A 19086-nucleotide genomic window follows, 5' to 3' on the forward strand; every position below is an offset into this window, starting at 1 on the left:
CAACCCCTGAATCTCTCTTGCTGGGTACAGATGTCTCACCAGGAGTGTTGGGACTGTAGCTACAATTATTCCCTTTCCCCTTGTAGACGGGCGGACTCACCCCTGCAGTGCCTCCTGCTGGTGACTTCCAGGAATTAGCTCAATTTCCAGCCCGGAGCACCCTCTGCAGGCCAGTAATCCGCCTGTCCTCTGGCCCCAAGTCCCTCCTTGGACCCCAGTGCTTCTTTTAACTGGGTCTCCCCCTCCCAGGGGAAACCCCACCCCACTATCCCCACTTTGCCTCACTATTAGCTACTGCCCAGTTTCCATCTAGCTCCTGTTCACTGGGGCAGACTGCAGTATGAGCCACTCATCATTGGCAAAGGGGTTTGGACCTCCTGCCTTTGCCTACCCTGGGCTGCCCCCTGCAACCCCCAGTACCTCTTGGCCTTATGGTAGGCCGCAGCCTGGGGCTTTCCAGGCAGGAGCTCCCCAGCTCCTCTGCCTTTCCCCAGCTCTGCTTCACCCAGGTATCCTGTGTCTAGCTCCTTGCAGCCAGACCCTTCTCCCTCTACAGCCAGAGGGAGATTCCTGAGCTCCTGGCTCCCAGCCTCTTTATAGGGCCAGCTGGGCTCTGATTGGGGTGTGGCCCAGCTGCAGCTGCTTCCCCCAATCAACCCAGCTCTTTACTTCCACCGCCCCATCCCTCTGCAGGGCTGGCTTTAACCCTTTCCAGGCCGGAGTGGGTGACCACCCTGCTATACCCCTCTCACTTTTCTAGTGATGGGGATGATGAAGTGGAGGGAGTTTTTTCACCACACCACTTCTTCCCAATCGACACATCTGCTAATGCTGGACCAATAAGATCAAGGTCCTCATACACCAAAGACGTACCACCCTGGTATGGACACCCTTGGATGGGACCACTCATGCCCTTCCCCGGACAATGGCATTATTGGAACCCATGGGAGTCCTACAGGAGACATCACACCAGTTGACACAGCCCATGTAGTAGTGACACGAAATCGCCTCCTCAATCCTCACACACTTCTGTGGCAGAGGTACAGGAGGAACCTGCAGTGATGTATACAGAAGACGTGCCACCTGATACCTCTCCAAATAACAATAATCCATTTTCCTTACCTGCTGAGTCTATTATGCCACCACCACTGACAACGGCAGATGATTCTACCCACTCTCAAGACCTATTTTAAAGGGTGGCTAGCGAACTCAAGATCAGTATGGAGGAGGTGTCAGACACTCAATGTGAACTGACAGATATCTTGCAACCTGCAACCTCCTCCAAGATTGCCCTCCTGATCAATGGCGCTATCATGGACCTGGCCAAGAATGTCTGCAAACTCCAGTCACTATATCCCCAACCTGCAAGAGGGAAGATCGGAAATACTTTGTCCCCTCCAAGGGCTCAGAGTTTCTTTTCACACATCCAGCCTCAAACTCACTAGTAGTGGAAGTGGCAACCAAAGAAACAAGCAGCAGCATTTCCTGTCTACTTCTTCTGACAGGGACAGTAAAAGAATGGATTTATTTGGCCACAAGGTTTATGCATCCTCCATAATGCAATTCAGAGTGGCAAACTATGCCCCCCCTTAGCCAAATATGACCATAAAATTATGGGAAATTAATGGAATTTATTAATGATCTTCCAGAAGAAAAGAGACAGCAATTTAAGGCAGTGGTCTCTGAAGGGCAAATAATTTCCCACACACACTCCAGGCTGCCCTTGATGCTGCGGACACCGCAGCCAGGTCCACCGCGACAGCCATTGTTATGGGCTGGGTGTGATGGGCTGGGTCACAGAAAGCCCCTTTCGAACTGCCACTTGATGTGCTGAGACTACCTCTAAGCCCATTTTCCCTGGTAGTTTGGGACTTCAGTGCCCTGCCTGGTTGTGCCAGACATGCTTGCCTGCTACAAACACAGACCCAGACCCCCAAAGCTGCAAACTTAACTGAAAACAGCTTAAGAAGTGCTCCTGTCTTCAGCATTCAGATACCCAACTCCCAATGGGGTCCAAACCCCAAATAAATCTGTTTTACCCTTTATAAAGCTTATACATGGTAAACTCATAAATTGTTCACCCCCTATAACACTGATAGAGAGATATGCACAGCTGTTCCACCCTACCCCCATCAGGTATGAATACATACTTTGGGTTAATTAATAAGTAAAAAGTGATTTTATTAAATACAAAAAGTAGGATTTAAGTGGTTCCAAGTAATAACAGGCAGAACAAAGTGAATTACCAAGCAAAATAAAATAAAACACAACTCTAAGCCTAATAAAGTAAGAAAACTGAATACAGATAAAATCTCACTCAGAGATGTTGCAGTAAGCTTCTGTCACAGACTGGATGCCTTCCTAGTCTGTGTCCAATCCTTTCCCCTGGTACAGCCCTTGTTCCAGCTCATATGGTAGCTAGAGGATTTCTCATGACTGCAGCCCCCTTTGTTCTGTTCCACCCCCTTAAATCTTTTGCACAAGCTGGGAATCCTTTGACCTTCTGGGTCTCCACCCATTCTTCTAAAAATGGAAAAGCACCAGGTTAAAGATGGATTCCAGTTCAGGTGACATGATCACATGTCACTGTAAGACTTCATTATCCACTTGCCAGCATACTGGTATACAAGAGGCCTTACAAGTAAACAGAGCCATCTACAGTCAATTATCCTGGTTAATGGGAGCCATCAAGATTCTAAACCATCATTAGGTCAGGCTTGACAAAGCCCTGGCTGAGATTGGTCCTGCTTTGAGCAGAGGGTTGTACTAGATGACCTCCTGAGGTCCCTTGCAACCTTGATATTCTATGATTCTATAATTCTATGATTAATGGACCACACTTTGCATAATTACATTCGCTCCTCAGAGTTATATTTCATATTTCTAGTTTCAGATACAAGAGTGATACATTTATACAAATAGGATGACCACACTCAGTAGATTATAAGCTTTGTAATGATACCTTACAAGAGACCTTTTTCATGAAGCATATTCCAGTTACATTATATTCATACTCATTAGCATATTTTCACAAAATCATATAGAGGGCCAGGATCATACTGATAGCCCCTACATGGCCCAGACAGCCGTGGTACCCACTTCTAACATGGATGTCCACTTGTCCACCAATCTCCCTCTCCCCCCCTTCCAAATTTATTGTCCCAACACAGGGGCCATCTATACCACCCAAACATAGCAATGCTACTCCTCAAGGCATGGCTCTTCAATGGTTCTCCTATGAAGAACTAGACTGCTCCAAGCAGGTGCAAACTGTACTATTACACAGCAGGACACAATCTACACACACCACGTATATACATAAATGGTCCAGGTTCATGGCGTGGTGTTCTGCTACGCAATCCACTCCTACTTCCGCACCTTTTCCAGTCATACTGGGCTATCTTCTGGAGCTCAAACAATCTGGGCTCTCTTCAGATCCATAAAGGTACATCTGGCAGCAATCACAGCATTTCACCACAAGATCAGTGACATCACTATCTTCTCTCACCCTATCACAAAAAGATTCCTCAAAGGCATCCAGACCCAGTCCCCGGACATCAGACTGCCCATCAGCCTTGGAACCTCCACTTGGTCCTCACATGTTTGACACAAAAGCCCTTTGAACTGCTAGTATCCTGATCTCTACTACACCTCTCTATGAAAGCTGTGTTCTCAGTGGCAATTACATCTACCAGATGCATAGGAGAACTTGGAGCTCTCATGGCTGACCTATCTACACTATCTTTTTTAAGGATAAAGTTACAGTCTGAATGCATCCCAGATTTCTCCCGAAGGTACATTCATCCCTCTACCTTAATGAACCTATCAATTTACCAACCTTCTTTCCTAAACCGCATGCAAACTCTTTTGAAGCAGCAATGCACACACTTGATGTGTGCAGAGCATTGTCCTTTTATTTGGATAGGATTAGGCTATTCAGGGCTTCCCCTAAGCTTTTTATTTCAGTCACAGAGCAATCTAAGGGCAAATTGCTATCCACCCAGAGGATATCCAACTGGATGTCAGAGTGTATCCATTTGTGCTATCAACTAAAGAAGATACATTCTTCAACCTCTATTAAGGCACGCTCTACCAGATCTGTGTCAATGTCTGTTGCATTCCTATGTAACATTCCCCTCATAGACATCTGCAAGGCTGCTGCCTGGGCTTCAGAGCACACCTTTGCCAAACACTATGCCTTTTCTCAGGGACCCTTGACTGACACTCAAAGGGCCTGAGCTGTGCTGTCTATGGCTTTCTTACCAGATCCAAAGTCCCTACCATCCTAGAGATACTGCTTTTCAGTCACCTGGAGTGGAGCACCCACAGGGACATCTCTTGAAGAAGAAGAGGTGGTTACTTACATGTGCAGTAACTGATATTCTTCGAGATGAGTATCCCTGTGAGTGCTCCACTACCCACCCTCTTCCCCTCTACTTCGAAGTTTGGGGCGGTCTCCTTTGTAGAGAAGGAACTGAAGAGTCACGGCCGTGCACATGCTGTTAAGGCACTAGCAGCGTGTGAGGCAGGCACCATGCATGCGTGGCCCAGGCGGGTACTGGTATATAACTCTCTGAGCGAAGGGATGCATCAGAACCTGGAGTGGAGCACCCACAGGGACACTCATCTCAGAGAACATCAGTTACTGCACAGAGGAGTTACCTCCTCTTTTGCATAAAATGTTCTCAGCCTGACTCCTTTTCACAAAGCCTTTATTTACAGTGTAATTTACACCAACTTTAAGGCCAGAGTGATGTAAATGGAACTTTGCAGTGAGAATCAGAATGAGAATAAGGCCAAGAATATTTTATACAAAATTAAAACTTCTGTGATGCTATTTATTATTTGTAAAGCACTTACTATGGTCAGTTTGGAACAAGAAACAATATCAAAGCCACATCAGTGGTAAAGAAGGCAGATATGTTGGGTGACCAGAGGAGAGGGGCAGTATTAGTTTTTATTTTGAGGAATGTTTTTCTCCTCTTATTCCTCTTATTCTCTCCCTTTTATGTAGTGTTGGTGTAAAGAAGGCACTTGACGAATATTAGTGTCAAGGCCTTACAGAATAAGTGTGCCTTTATTAAAGTGTGCCTTTATTTGAATGAGGAGAGGATGTGATTGGAAAGTTATTCCATCCATTGGTAATAGCAAGGATGAAGGCATAAAGCTAGAAGTGGAAAGAGGGCATGAAGGGGAATGAGGCTGGCAGTGTTGGTAGAATGAAGGGAAGTAATAAGAAAGGTGCTCCAAGATGTAGGCTGGAATGGAGTTGTATCCTCCCGTGATGAAGTCAGACATGGTCTTTCACCCTTTGTAATCTTCAACTTCAAAGACAGTTTTCTTTTTCAGATTAAATCCTGAAAATCTCACTAAACACCTACTCTCAGAGGCTTTAGACCAGAGGACCACATGATTTCTGACTCACTTTTTGGAGGAATGCATCCTGTTGTTCTCCCTTCAAGTCTCAGGAAGAATTAGGAAGAAGGCATAAATGATTCCTCAGTGCTGAACACACTGAGATATCAAAACAGATAACATGACATCTTACACTCAGCCCAAACCCCCTTCTTCCAGAACCTGTTATCAGTTACCCAGCTGTTACAACCAGATTAGCCTCTATATGCTAAGTGGGGGAGAAATATCAAGGGTTAACTTTTCAGCAGAGCCTTATTTGTCAGGCACTGAAATCCCATTGAAACTACTCCCTTGGACTCCTTTGTAACCCCAAACTCAAATTCCCAACCAAAGAATGTGATTGTCAAGGATGAGAAATATTGTCCTTTAACACAATATTAATAGATGTTATATAAAAAACCCTAAACACTGGAAACTCAGGAAATCCAGAGTTAAAATTCCACAGCTTCCTGACTCTGACCCCGGCCTGGTCACTCTCTACCTCTGAGTTGAAAACCCTCATCAGCTGCATATGTGAACTTCAACAATATGGTCCCTAGTTATTAAGAATATAGATATTGTCATACTAGATCAGACCAGTGATTCATCGAGTCCACTAGCCTGTCTGATAGAGGCCAGAACCAAATGCTTCAGAGGAAGAAGATATAAGAATATTCACAATGGACAATAATGGGAAAGCCAGAAAACAGGCATTTTCTGTCTAACTACAGAGAAGCTAGTGGTTGGCTTAGGCTCTCAAGCATGAGGGCTTATATCCCTTATACTTTTATCCTTTCTAATGTAACTGTGGATGTTCTTATTATCCATATAAATGGCCAATTCTTTTTTCACTCCTGTAAGATCTTGGACTTAATATCTTGTGGCAATGAGTTCCACATGATAGTTGTAGGTTGTATAAAAATAATTTAATTTTATCAGTTTAAAATTGTACTGCCTCTGATTTTTACTGGGTAGCCCTTTATTCTTATAGTATGAAAACCAGGTATAAGAATTCTCAGGTTGGGCACCCAAATGCCAAATTTATTTTGTAAACTTAGGCCTTAAATTCAGATTAGGTGGAACTAAGTTTGTAACATTTACAAGCCTCCTCTCAAAAGTTCACACACAGAGCCCCTCACATGGCTCCCTGGTGAAACAAAAACTGTTAGTAACTAAAAACTGTTCCACTCTAACTAGGTAAAAGTAACTTGTGTGCTAGTTCACCTTGAAAACCACTGCTGGTGCATCAGTAACATGGTAGGCACAGTACAGACATAAAGGAAGATTAACTATGGCACCAGCTATAAAGAACATATGATCTGAATAGCATATATAGTTGGTTTGGAGTTTTCATATCAATTTAAAGTTATGAATGAATTTAAAAGGTAAAGTGATTTTCTAAAAGTGAAAACTCATCCATTTTCTAAATTCCTCACAGTGATTCTTAACCTCTTGTCTGAATAATTTCAAACTTTAAAAAATATATCTCCATTGACTAGAAATTGTTGTAATATCTGATCATCTCATATCTCTGAATGTTCCCACTTATCACAGTGGCAAGGGGAATGGAGTTGAGAAATGGTTTTCTAGTGCCAGAAAACCCCATTCATTCCACCAAAAACCACTAGAGACTGCAGTCTGTGGTTTTATATGCAAGTTTACTTCCAATCTGAAATCCCTTCCTTGTGCCTGTCCCGTAGCATGTGTTTTATATTAAGTAACATTGTATCCTTGAACAAACAGGAAACATAAAAGAAAATACCCACCAGCTGGGATGCTAGAGTCTCTCCGTTGGCCAGAACTGAGATATGTATGCCATCTATTGTCCCACTATAGTTCGGGAGACTTCAAATCCCTCATCTATTTTCTGCACATTGCCCAGATTCACGTCTGCATATCAAGAGATCCTTATGTCCTTGGACACCTTTCTGACAACCACTCCATTGGATTTTCCAACACTGAAGTGATTACCTACCAACCAGAGTTGCCAGCTTCCAGAGTGCAATTGCCACCCGCTTTTCCACTGTCAAAGCAGCTCTCATTCTAATGTATCTGTGCTAGAGGGCTGAGGTGAGCTCAACGCACAGATCCAGGAATATGACCATCTACATCCGAAAGTTCTGCAGCTACAGCTGGTCACCCCAAATCTGCATCACAATGTGATCCCACCATTCAGTGCTCCTTTCTCCAGCATAGAAGCACCACTCCAGTGTGTGGAGCTGGTCAGCAAATGCCTGCAACACCCTCAGTTTTAATTCACTGTCTACATTATACATTACCCCTCCTCAATTGTCTGACCTTCATTGCAGCACTACAGTTGGTAGCTGAAGTTCCACAAATTCAGAAGAAATGTGCACTGCATTTCTAAAACAGACTTGAAAATTCCCCTGAGCTGGTCAGGATTCATGTTTCTTTTGGTGACATGATAGACAGCAAAAAGTGGCATGAAGAACTGTGGGAATTTTTAAAAATGGCTTGAAAATTATGGGATGAAATTACGGGGGAGCTCCCATAAATCTGAGCGCTATGCTGTTATCCCAAAATGCACTGCAAAATGTCCCACAAGCATTATATCGGACAGTGGTGCAGAAGATACTGGGATGTCCACGCACAATGCAATGCATATTCTGCTGACACAACCACTTGTGGTTGCGATGTGCGGCAAGAACAAAAGCGGCCAAATATGCACATGCTCTAGTGTTATAGGAATGTCAGTGAACCTTTGCAGTGAAGACATAGCAAAAAAGAACTTCAACAAAAGTACTTCACAGTGGAGATTCTGCCTCAGTTCTTTTTTCTTCTTTTTTTAACCCAAGTATGTGGCCCCAGGCAACTCAGCTCTTTCCCAACAGGACTATTTGGCTTGCTATCTGAAAATGACCTGCATCTCAAAGTTTATTTTAATTATATACTTTATCACTATACCTTGAAACAAAACAGCAGCATGAGGGCTAGTCTTGTTGTTTAAGTGGAAAATTAGTCATTTGGAGGAAGCATTAAATCATTAATTTCACAGGCCAGCTATTTTAGCCAATTCTCCTTGCAATCATTATGAGGAACTTTTAGGGAGACTAACTGAAATCCTGAGAACTCCTGAAAGCTACAGTATTATCTGTGACCCTGTAGCCCATTAAGATTTAAGAGCAGTTGCACTTCAGAATCCTCCCACTCCTGGATTTGGGTCTTGCCAGATAAAAGCAAATTGTGTTCAGTTTATTATTAGCACAGACCTATTTTTGCTCTGATGCTTCCTAGCAACCTCAGTGGAGTATCTGTTTGCAAGTTTGCTTTCCATAAATTGTTATCATAAGGCCATGGTAACATACAAGGAAACAGTACTTGGTGAACTAGCTGATACCCCTGACAAGATGAGGATATGAACAATGAGCATATTATATCTACACACACATTTATTCATTTATACATGCATATATACAAGGTAATATACAGTACTATGACATGGACATATATCACATCTTGTAAATATATATACATATGGTGATATCCATGTGAAAAATCATAGAACTATGTGAAGAACTAATATCATATATCTTTGAGCAACTCATCTGTCCCATGTCCATCCATCGTCCCATCCTCCTTTGAACTTTTTAACATTCCAAAAACATCTTCAATGAGTTGTCATTATACATGAAATAAAATCAACCTCTCAGAGAAATATTTATTTGTTTCCCACCTCAAATTATGTTCAGTCCTGTAGCAGAGGGCAGAACATCACAAGTGAACAATCCAATATCTTGCAGCCTTGTAGTGCTTTCCGCTTTTCTGTGAGATCCAATACTCACTTCTTCCTTTGGAAGGGCCCAAGAGAATGGATTTGAAAATTGTGACATTTATATAAATAGAAAAACTGTATCCTTCCACTTTTAGAGGGTTTTACGGCTTCCTCTGAGCCCCAAAACACTGAATTCATGATAACTAATGTACCTGCTGTTACAGTGACAGTATGAAAAATAGTGACAATAAATTTTCTTTAACATCTCTAAAGCATTCCTACAATAACTTTTTTCATATACTATCAGTATCTTATACAGAGTATATGATGGATTGTAGTGTACAGATTTTATTGTCATAAGTTGGGGTTGACCTGTATAACTCATTTTGTCACTCATGAGTAATGTGGCTTCATCAGACTCATGCTGATACAAATATTTATACTCCTCTATTATGTATTCTCTATATTACATAAAAGAGGCAGTTGCAATATCTGGTTGCCTAATATTTTCCATTAGAAGCCCTTGTTCTTAGTTGTTTTTAACTGTTAACATTCTCATGTGGGCTGCTTACTCTCTGCCGCAGACTCAATTTTTAATTGACAGTAGAAGTGGCTCAGCCATTTTCAAGAATTAAGTTTGGGGAAAAGAGGTAGTTTTGCTAATGTTAAAAGCCTTTTCTTTGAAGAGCTCTAGTGCCTCCATGGTAAAATTTGCAGAGTGATAGTCCTGGGAACAGAGAGGTACCTTTGCTGTCCCCATGAAAATGCACCCAGATTTGGCCAAGTTATAAGCCTTTGAAAATCACCATTTGTGTGTTTAGAGCTTTATAGAAGCTTGCTGTTAACATGGGCGGCTCTATGAATTTTCCCGCCCCAAGCACGGCAGGCACAAACTCCCATCCAGAGCCAGGAATAAACTCCTAAATTTCCTCTGTTATCTAGCAAATAATTAGGTTAGCTACTGTCAAAGTGTGTGCTGTGTCCCCCTCTAGTGGCTAGTCCACATAGATGTTAACAGCCCTACTAGTTACTCTCTTAGCTCAAGCTTTTGAGATCCATGCTATGAATATAAAGGTCCTTGATTCAAACCCTACTGCTGATCCATGTGACAATTAATATGGTTCCATATATTTTATTTTTCCTGTTCCCTTTTTTAAAAAACCTAGAAATGTACATATAATAATTACTTTAACAGAACATTATGGTTGCAAAGTCAAGCATTCAGTATTTAGGAAATAACAGAATTACAGTTGTCCATGAAATCTTAATTCAGCTCCCTTGTGTGTGCTGTGTGATGTAGTTTAATTACATGATCATATATTCTTTGTTCTACCAGACACCTGCCTCATCCAGTGCACAGGATGGACAGTGAATGAGGCAGGAGGTAATAAGAAGAACAAGGATATTCTATTCTGGTTAAGGTCCTAGACAGGGGCCCAGGAGATCTAGGTTTTAGCCCTGAAAGTCATAGACTTCATATGTGATGCTGGGAAAGACTGTCATAATTCATACCCACAAGGGGTCAAATTAAGATTACAGAGGCAATCTTTATTCTGGCATTTCCCACCTGCTTGATTTTGCAATCTTAATATTCTTTTCATTCCCTCCCAATGTACTCTGTGTGTGTACTATATAGACACACTGTAGTTGTAGTAATACAAGTGTGGTTTGCCTGTTGATTGTAGGTTGTCTAATTATATTGAATTGAAATCCCACAGGCTAGAGAAGATGTGATCCACATGCTGAAGACAGAGAAAACCAAACCTGAAGTTTTAGAGGCCCACTATGGATCAGCAGCTCCAGAGAATGTGCTGCGAGTATTGCATAGGGATGCCATCCTTGCCCAAGAAAAATCCATAGGGGAAGATGTCTATGAGAAACCCATTTCAGAGGTAATAACTTATCCAATTCCCCAAGAAAGGATGAATAGAGCGAGTCATGATGAATAGACCGCCCATTTACCTTGCTGTCATTTCACAAAGCAAGAGCCAAATGCAGTGTTCACTGCTCTCGCAAATAAAAGGAATTGAAGGGAAGGTGAATATTTCCTTGTTACAAAATCACCAAAGCATGTTCCTCGTGATAATAGCATTGGCTCTGAATGCAAAAACAAAGGGCTTGTCTACATCAGAAAGTTGCAGCGCTGGTGAGGGAGTTACAGCGCTGCAACTTAGGAGGTGTACACATCTGCAGGGCACCACCAGCGCTGCAACTCCCTGTTTGCAGCGCTGGCCGTACTCCCGTTTTGTCTCGGGTGTAGAGGATCCAGCGCTGGTGATCCAGCGCTGGTAATCAAGTATAGACACTTACCAGCGCTTTTCTTGACCTCCGTGGAATAAGCAGGTATCCCAGCATACCTGAGGAAGCCTCTGGTAATCAAGCTGGTCTCCTTCCCCGGCTTGCTCTCGCGTTCCCCGAACCCCGAGCAAGCAGGTCTCCTTCCCTGCGGTTTGCAGGGTGGTTCCGGGAACGCGAGAGCAAACCGGGGAAGGAGACCAGCTTCGCCGCGGTTTGTTCTCGCGTTCCGCGAACCACCCTGCAAACCGCAGGGAAGGAGACCTGCTTGTTCGGCGGTTCGGGGAACGCGAGAGCAAACCGGGGAAGGAGACCAGCTTCGCCGCGGTTTGCTCTCGCGTTCCCCGAACAAGCAGGTCTCCTTCCCTGCGGTTTGCAGGGTGGTTCGCGGAACGCGAGAGCAAACCGCGGCGAAGCTGGTCTCCTTTCCCGGTTTGCTCTCGCGTTCCCCGAACCCGAGCAAGCAGGTCTCCTTCCCTGCGGTTTGCAGGGTGGTTCGGGGAACGCGAGAGCAAACCGCGGCGAAGCTGGTCTCCTTTCCCGGTTTGCTCTCGCGTTCCCCGAAACCCCTTGAAGCCGCCCAACAGCGCTGCAGTGTGGCCACATCTAACACCACTTGCAGCGCTGGTTGCTGTAAGTGTGGCCACTCTGCAGCGCTGGCCCTATACAGCTGTACTAATACAGCTGTAACAACCAGCGCTGCAAAATTTTAGATGTAGACATGGCCAAAGTCCTCTCATGTTCCTTAGGGGACTTTGCCCTCCTTCCCCTGCTCCCCTAAGTAGTGAACTTGAAGCAATTAAGCAAAAACAAACCCGCCCAGGATGGTGAATGGTTTAAATTCTTTTCCATCAATAGGTACAAATCTGTAGTGATAAGTGCTCTTGACATTGTGTCTCCTGTTGAGAAGACTAGCTCACTCACATCAGTGTAAAGTAATTACTCCACTGAAGTCAATCCACATGCAAAAGAAATTTCCCTTCCACCCCAATTTTCATGAGACTGGATCACTGCATCAGGTGAAGAAGTTAAGTCTAGGGACCAAATCCCATAGTCTTTACTCAGTCCTTAGAAAGTTTGTCTTCAACAGTCATTTTGCCAATATGATGACTGTGGGCCCAATCCTGCACCCAATGGCATCAGTCAGCCTGATTCTCTATTATAACACTGATTTTATGCCGGTGTAATGCCACTGAAGTCAACAAAGTTACACCAGCATTAAAATGATGTAACAGTGTGGAGAATCAGACTCATAGGGAGCAAGATCAGGCTCTAAATTAGACCTATAGCATTTGATCCTTGGTTTGAAGTCTATGGAGCTATACCAGTGTAGAATAGGTAGGAGACTAGAAAAAGCTCCTAATATCTACAGGGTGAATCCAAAACTGAGCACAGAGCATGTTCTTAAGGTAAAAAAGGCCATCTGTGAGATCAGTTATTATGGTAAAGACTAGCATCCCTAGCATTTTAGTTAATCTCTTCTAGTTTTTCTAAATACATCAGTAATATTGGTACAATAATTACAGTAATAATGGTACAATGGTTGAACAACCCACTGTATTAGATGACATCTTGTCAGAATTTAGAGTCAACAGAATGGTCAATCTGATTCAACATGCCTGGGTGATTGGTTATGTTTAAAAAAAATGTAGAGAAGGATCAGGACACATTGTAAACACACTTATATTGTATCTGAGATCCCCTCACCATACTAAAGGTGTCCAATGCAAATTATGAGGCTAGGTATTCATAAGAATTGGCCAAGAGATTCCCATGTTAACTCATGCCAACATTTGATTCATATAGGAAAAAAGTGAGTCACGGAACACCCAAGAGTCTTAGGATGCATGCAGCCACTTTATTGCTTAGTACCAGAATAGCAATGGTGCAGCTGATGAATTCTACCCACATATCAAAAAACTAGCACTGATAACTGCTAGCCAAAAAATGTATAATATGCCACAATGTATGTACAATTTTTCAAGGACTCTCTGGGTAGAACACAGTATAATTCATATTAATTGTGTCTAGTAGAAGACAATTTAGAATACACTGTGTACTTTTAATGTGACTTCTTCTGGAATATTTGTGAGGCAAGTAAGCAGGGAAAACAGATTGTAGCATTCAGGAGGATACATTAAATATTCACTTTGAACAATGCTAAAAGAGCTTAACAAGACTCTTTTGTAATAGGTGGCAAGGGCACTGTGTCCATGGAGTCCCTTCGTTTGGGAAGGACTCTTTGTTCTTTGTAAGACTTGTACAGCAAGGAGTTTATTAAAAGATGATTGGTATAAAAATACTGCATTTACAATATTTTCTGGCTTCAAAAGGTCCATTATCCAGATGAGAATGCAGCTGATGCCAGGCTCTCTCCTTTGTGAAGTTTAATGAGCACCTCAGACTCTCCTGTTTATCATCTAGAGTTGTTTCAAAAGGGCTGCAATCCTGTTCTCCTCTTTCCTTTAGCCCATTACAGGGATACCATAAAATAGCAACTAGCTTGGCCACTCCTGGCTATAGAAGACGTGATTCCCACAATGGGTGGGCTGAGTGTGATCAGAGCAGTACCTAGTGATATTTTTGTTGGAGGCACATAATCAGAAAGGTACTGTGTGGGTCTAGCTGAGTGGGAAGTTTGTTACAAACTGAATGAGAACTCAGATTCAACTGCCCTCTTCCCAACAAAACACTGAAGGTAGAAGCGTGAATAGCAATGTTTGGTATTGTTCTTTCCTAGCAACTTTTTAAACATGTACCTGAAAACTAGTGTTTGAAAAATAGCTGAAAAAATAATAATACAATAATAAGTAATAACAATATAATTAATAATAAAATTAGACCAATTAAAAAAACATAAACCATTCCTAATAAAGTAATGAGATAAATTGTAAAAGAAGAGGAAGAGGAAAAAAAGTCTAAACTGAACAGTAACCAGAAATGTATTACAAAAAGAATCCACACTGACTCTAGCTAATTTAGATTTTATTTTTCATCAGTCAAATGAATGGCAGCTGTGACTATCTATGCAAGTCACAGATGTGCACCCAAATTTTCTGCTTTAGGCATGCAACTTAAGTGCCAAACCCCATGTTTAGGTATCTAAATGCCCATCTAGCTATTTGAATTTAGGATTTAGGTGTCTAACAAGTAACATTAGGCATCTTAAATTGTACATAGGGTCCACCCTCTTTTGTTCTGATGAGTGCCCTCAATTGCCATTGACTTCAACAGGCTTGAGGACACATTACCTGACAGGAGAGGCTGAACACCTTGTCTGTTCATTGTCTCAGACCTGCCTCCTGGGAGGCACTGAACACCCTCAATTCCTCTTCCAGTTGGTAGGAGTTGAAGGTGCTCAGCACCGTGCTGCAGAAAGCGCTCAGTCCTGCAAAAGTATTATACAATGGTGTCAGATTCTGTTCTTCATAGATCTGGGAGCTATGCAAACAATTAATATAAATATACTGTATAAAGAAATCATTTTTTTTCATAGAGCAATTACTCTGGTTCCTAGCTGCTGCTTTATGTAAAACCCAAGACGTAAAATTACTGAACTGGCATTTACTAAATACAGTTTCTTTGGTTAGTTAATCAGCCGAGGTCAGTGAATGAAACCTTTCAAACAGTCCATTCTCCTTTTCAACTATCCAGCTGGACAGACTGGAAGAAAAGCAGAAAGAGACATATCGACGCATGTTGGAACAGCTCCTCTTGGCCGAGAAGTGCCATCGGCGCACAGTTTATGAGCTGGAAAATGAGAAGCATAAACATACAGATTACATGAACAAGAGCGATGACTTTACCAACCTCTTGGAGCAGGAGCGTGAAAGGTGAGCATTAGAGTTACTGTGTAGCATATCCTCAACATCCAGACACTTCCTCAGTTTAGAAGTGAAATTTTTTTTATATGATACATCTATTACCCATGCAAAATGTTTGTAAAATGTCACTGTGATTGCATTGTACTAATGACATTGTTCACGTCCAGAGCTGGGAGATCCCGCCAGACATTTTTGTGATTATGCATTTGCTTTGGCCACACCAGTGCCAATTTGTGTTCATCTTCTGGAAACTTTTGAGTGATCCAATTTTATTTACATTGACTGAATTTTAATCTGGCATGCTGAACCCGAGGTAGTAGGTGTCCTATGGAATGGAACACTGTTTAGCACAGCAGAAGGACATGGTTTCCAAATCTACATTCTAGAGCCTTGGCACGGAAGTGAGAAGAAGTTGATTGCACTCTTCACATCCAGGGCTGTGAATTCACAATTGATTGGAGAGCGATGTTTCAGGCAACGTGTGTGTCCCAGGAAGGAAATGTTTTCTAAAAATTGCCTAGTCCTGCCCATCTGCTACCTCAGACTAGTTACAGACATTCCCAGGAAGAAAGATGCCAGATTCACTGAGTAAATTATTTGTTACCTATTTCCTCAGCGAGGTTCAAGACCATCTTTTTGTAGATGACACATAAAGCTACAAAGTATGTATGTCTTGGCTGCATTGCTGAGCTGATTGACAAACTTCAAAGAGCACAAACTCTGCTGCATTTTACCCAGTGATGTGAAATGTTGTCACCTTCACAGTATATCAAGAACTATGTTGGCTTGTTTTTCCAGTTAAGGAGTACTACACTTATCACATTTGGTGCTTGTATATAACTTATTTTGATATATGCTGAGTATTTATGTGTGCAGGGATACATATTTATGCCTAGAGACTACACAAACAAGGGTTTGATCCAAAGCCCATTGAAGTTAATTGAAAGCTACCCATTGTCTTTAATGATCTTTGAATCAGGTCTTTAGCACTATAGAAGTACATATTATAATAATAAATTATTATAAGAGTGTTGCAATATTATCTTATCTGATTTACTTTCTACAAATCACCCAGCTCAGTTATTGCCATCTCACCATCCCACATTGAATTTGTGTTGTCCAAATAATACAGTTTTGTACATTGTTTTTGGAACTCTTACATAGTCACATGGTTAAAGGAGCTAGGAATTTAAGAAAAAAACCTAATATCCTGAGACTCACCATCAAATCATAAGAGTTGGCAGCACTACCAGCCCTGGAGATTAAAGACCTTATTTTATCCACTGATCAGGGATGGTTTGAAAGTACCAGTGTGAGTTTCCCTGCAACCTCACTTTATCCCTATCCTAGAAAAGCACCTTCAAGGGTGAGAGGTATTTATTATGTGTACACCTGTTCACTGCCAATTGAATTGAGATCACCAGCTCAATTCATATAGGCCACTAAACAGCCCTAAAATGATAAACTATTGGCCATTACTGACTTGTTCTGTTTTCTTTGGTGATCTGGAGTTGAGTTCTGTGTCCTGTTACTAATTCACTACATATAGTCCCATCTCCATGTGCATTCTCTCAGTCTCTCTGCTCCATTGTGTGCCTCCTTTTGTAAACTCCATGATTAGTGCAAAAACATCAATAAAAAGGAAATTCTGAATTTAAATATATATTGAAAGCTGATCCTTTGGGAATAGCCAAGACCATTTGCCTCAGTCATAAGGGCAAATAGATATACGGTAAGAATTGCACCTGTTGAAGTCCCTTTGATTTCTCTTGAGTGACAAAAGAAATATGATACCATAAAAACGGCCATACTGGATGAGACCAATGGGCCATGTAGCCCAGTATGCTGTCTTCCGACAGTAGCCAATGCCAGATCACTCAAAGGCAATTAACAGAACAGAGCAGTCATCAAGTGACTCAATCCCTGTCATCCAGTCCCAGCATCTGATAGTCAGAGGCTTCTGGACACCCAGAGTATGAGTCTGTATCCCTGATCATCTTGGCTAATAGTCATTGATGGACCTATCCTCCATGAACTTATCTAGCTCTTTTTTGAACCCAGTTATACATTTGGCCTTCGTAACATCCCAAGCAATAAATTCCACAGATTGACTGTGCATTGTGCAAAGTAATACTTCCTTTTGTTTTTTTTAAAACTTGCTACTTATTAATTACTTTGGGTGACCCATGGTTCTTGTGACTTTCACCTTATTCATTTATTCTCCCTTTAGCTGTCTTTTTTCCAAGCTGAACAATCTCAACAATTTTTTAATCTCTCCTCGTACAGGAGGTGTTCCATACCCCTAATCATTTTTGTTGCCCTCCTCTGTACTTTTTCCATTTCTGATATATCTTTTTTTAGATGGGGTGATCAGAACTGCATGCAGAATTCAAAGTGTGTATGTACTATGACTTTATATAGAGGCATTATGAGTGAAGTGTGGAAATTGTTCATTAATTTAGATTTAAATGGTGTCAACTCTTACCCTTCAGAGGACAGATCCTTTAGGATTTGAGTGCACAAGGAATTCAGGATCCAGACTAATCTGAGTTCAAATAGCTTATTTCATATATATTTAAAACTGAAAGTAATATCTTTGGAAGGACAAATTCAGAGAGAAAGATAAACTAGTAAGATGATTCATCACAAAACCCCACAGAAACTGTCAGCAAGGTCTTTTCATCAAGAGACAGGGTTTGTAACAGGAAAGAAAATTAAGTTAAGATAAGAAAAATCCATCCCCAGCTCAAGGTTCAATCCAGTCTAAGACATTGAATGGGGAGTCAACTTTCCCAAAGGCATTTTTCCTTTTCTCTTCGCCTAACCATTCTTATTTTACCATCAACATCATCTATATTATTTATATTATGGCAGTTCTTAGAAGCCCAGGCCCCACTGTGCTAGGAACTGAACAAATACTCAGTCCCCTTTGTGCAAGGGAAAGCAGAAGCTGAGCTGAGGTTAAGCAGTTGTTCACATGCAGTATCTGTAGTGGTAATAGAGAGTGAAAACCTAGAGAAAGAACAATCCTGTAGAAGGTCCATTTCTTACAAGTCAGACATAATGATGATAATGCTTAGCAGTTATATGGCTCTATCCCTTTTCAAAGAACTTTACAAATCCTTCATAACTCATGCTTTATAGGCTGCCTTTCAGAGACCACATGCCCCATACCATCTTGCCAAAGCTACAGGTCAGAAACACTCTAAGAACAATCAGAGGGCTCTTGGTTCTTACATCTTCCCAATCCTCATTTATAATATTTACTTTATAATGCTATAATACTTACATAGTTTAGGTATTCAATCAAAAAAAAAAAAAGCACTGGGTGGAAAACATAACCGGAGTGTATAAAACATACTCATCAAGGAGAGGAAATTGTAGCAACCAGCAGCCAGTCACAAAATGACTCCTAAGGGCTGCAGCTGTTCGACTTTGCCAAACATAAAAGGCCAGCTCCAGAAAGGCATGCTGGGAAAAAAATCCCATAAGAAGGCATGTCTAGACTAGGAAGAGTTGGAATCAGAAGTTCCAAAGGAAGATGCTCCTAGAGAAAGGGTGGCCTTTGTGTTTTGTAAATATCTCTATAGTTTGTTCTTATAAAGATTGGAATACAAACCACATATTTTATTTCCTAGTCCTGTACCTTAACCACAAGTCTAACTTTCTATCCTTACTCATTTCTATCGCCATTTTCTCCACCCTCATTCTCTCCTTCAGTTCAGTTCTGTGCTTCTCTATCCTCTACTCTTTAGCAAAGTTTACTAATTGTCTGTTCTTGTTTCAATGTCTCCATCAATGAGATATATTATTAGATATAATTAATCCTGTTTGCAGTCT

General features: G+C 41.7%; 1 protein-coding gene across 2 annotated transcripts in view; it reads left to right on the top strand.

Annotated features, from left to right (window-relative positions):
• The window catches only part of FILIP1 (filamin A interacting protein 1), a 156068-nt gene that overhangs the window by 77993 nt on the left and 58989 nt on the right, over positions 1-19086 (top strand). For both annotated transcript variants that reach the window (XM_050950664.1, XM_050950665.1), the window contains exons 3-4: positions 10846-11019; positions 15077-15255. In XM_050950664.1, coding sequence (XP_050806621.1) covers positions 10846-11019; positions 15077-15255 — 353 coding nt within the window. The remainder of the gene's footprint in view (positions 1-10845; positions 11020-15076; positions 15256-19086) is intronic.

This window comes from Gopherus flavomarginatus, chromosome 4 (assembly GCF_025201925.1).
Source record: "Gopherus flavomarginatus isolate rGopFla2 chromosome 4, rGopFla2.mat.asm, whole genome shotgun sequence".
Classification (NCBI taxonomy): Eukaryota; Metazoa; Chordata; order Testudines; family Testudinidae; genus Gopherus; species Gopherus flavomarginatus.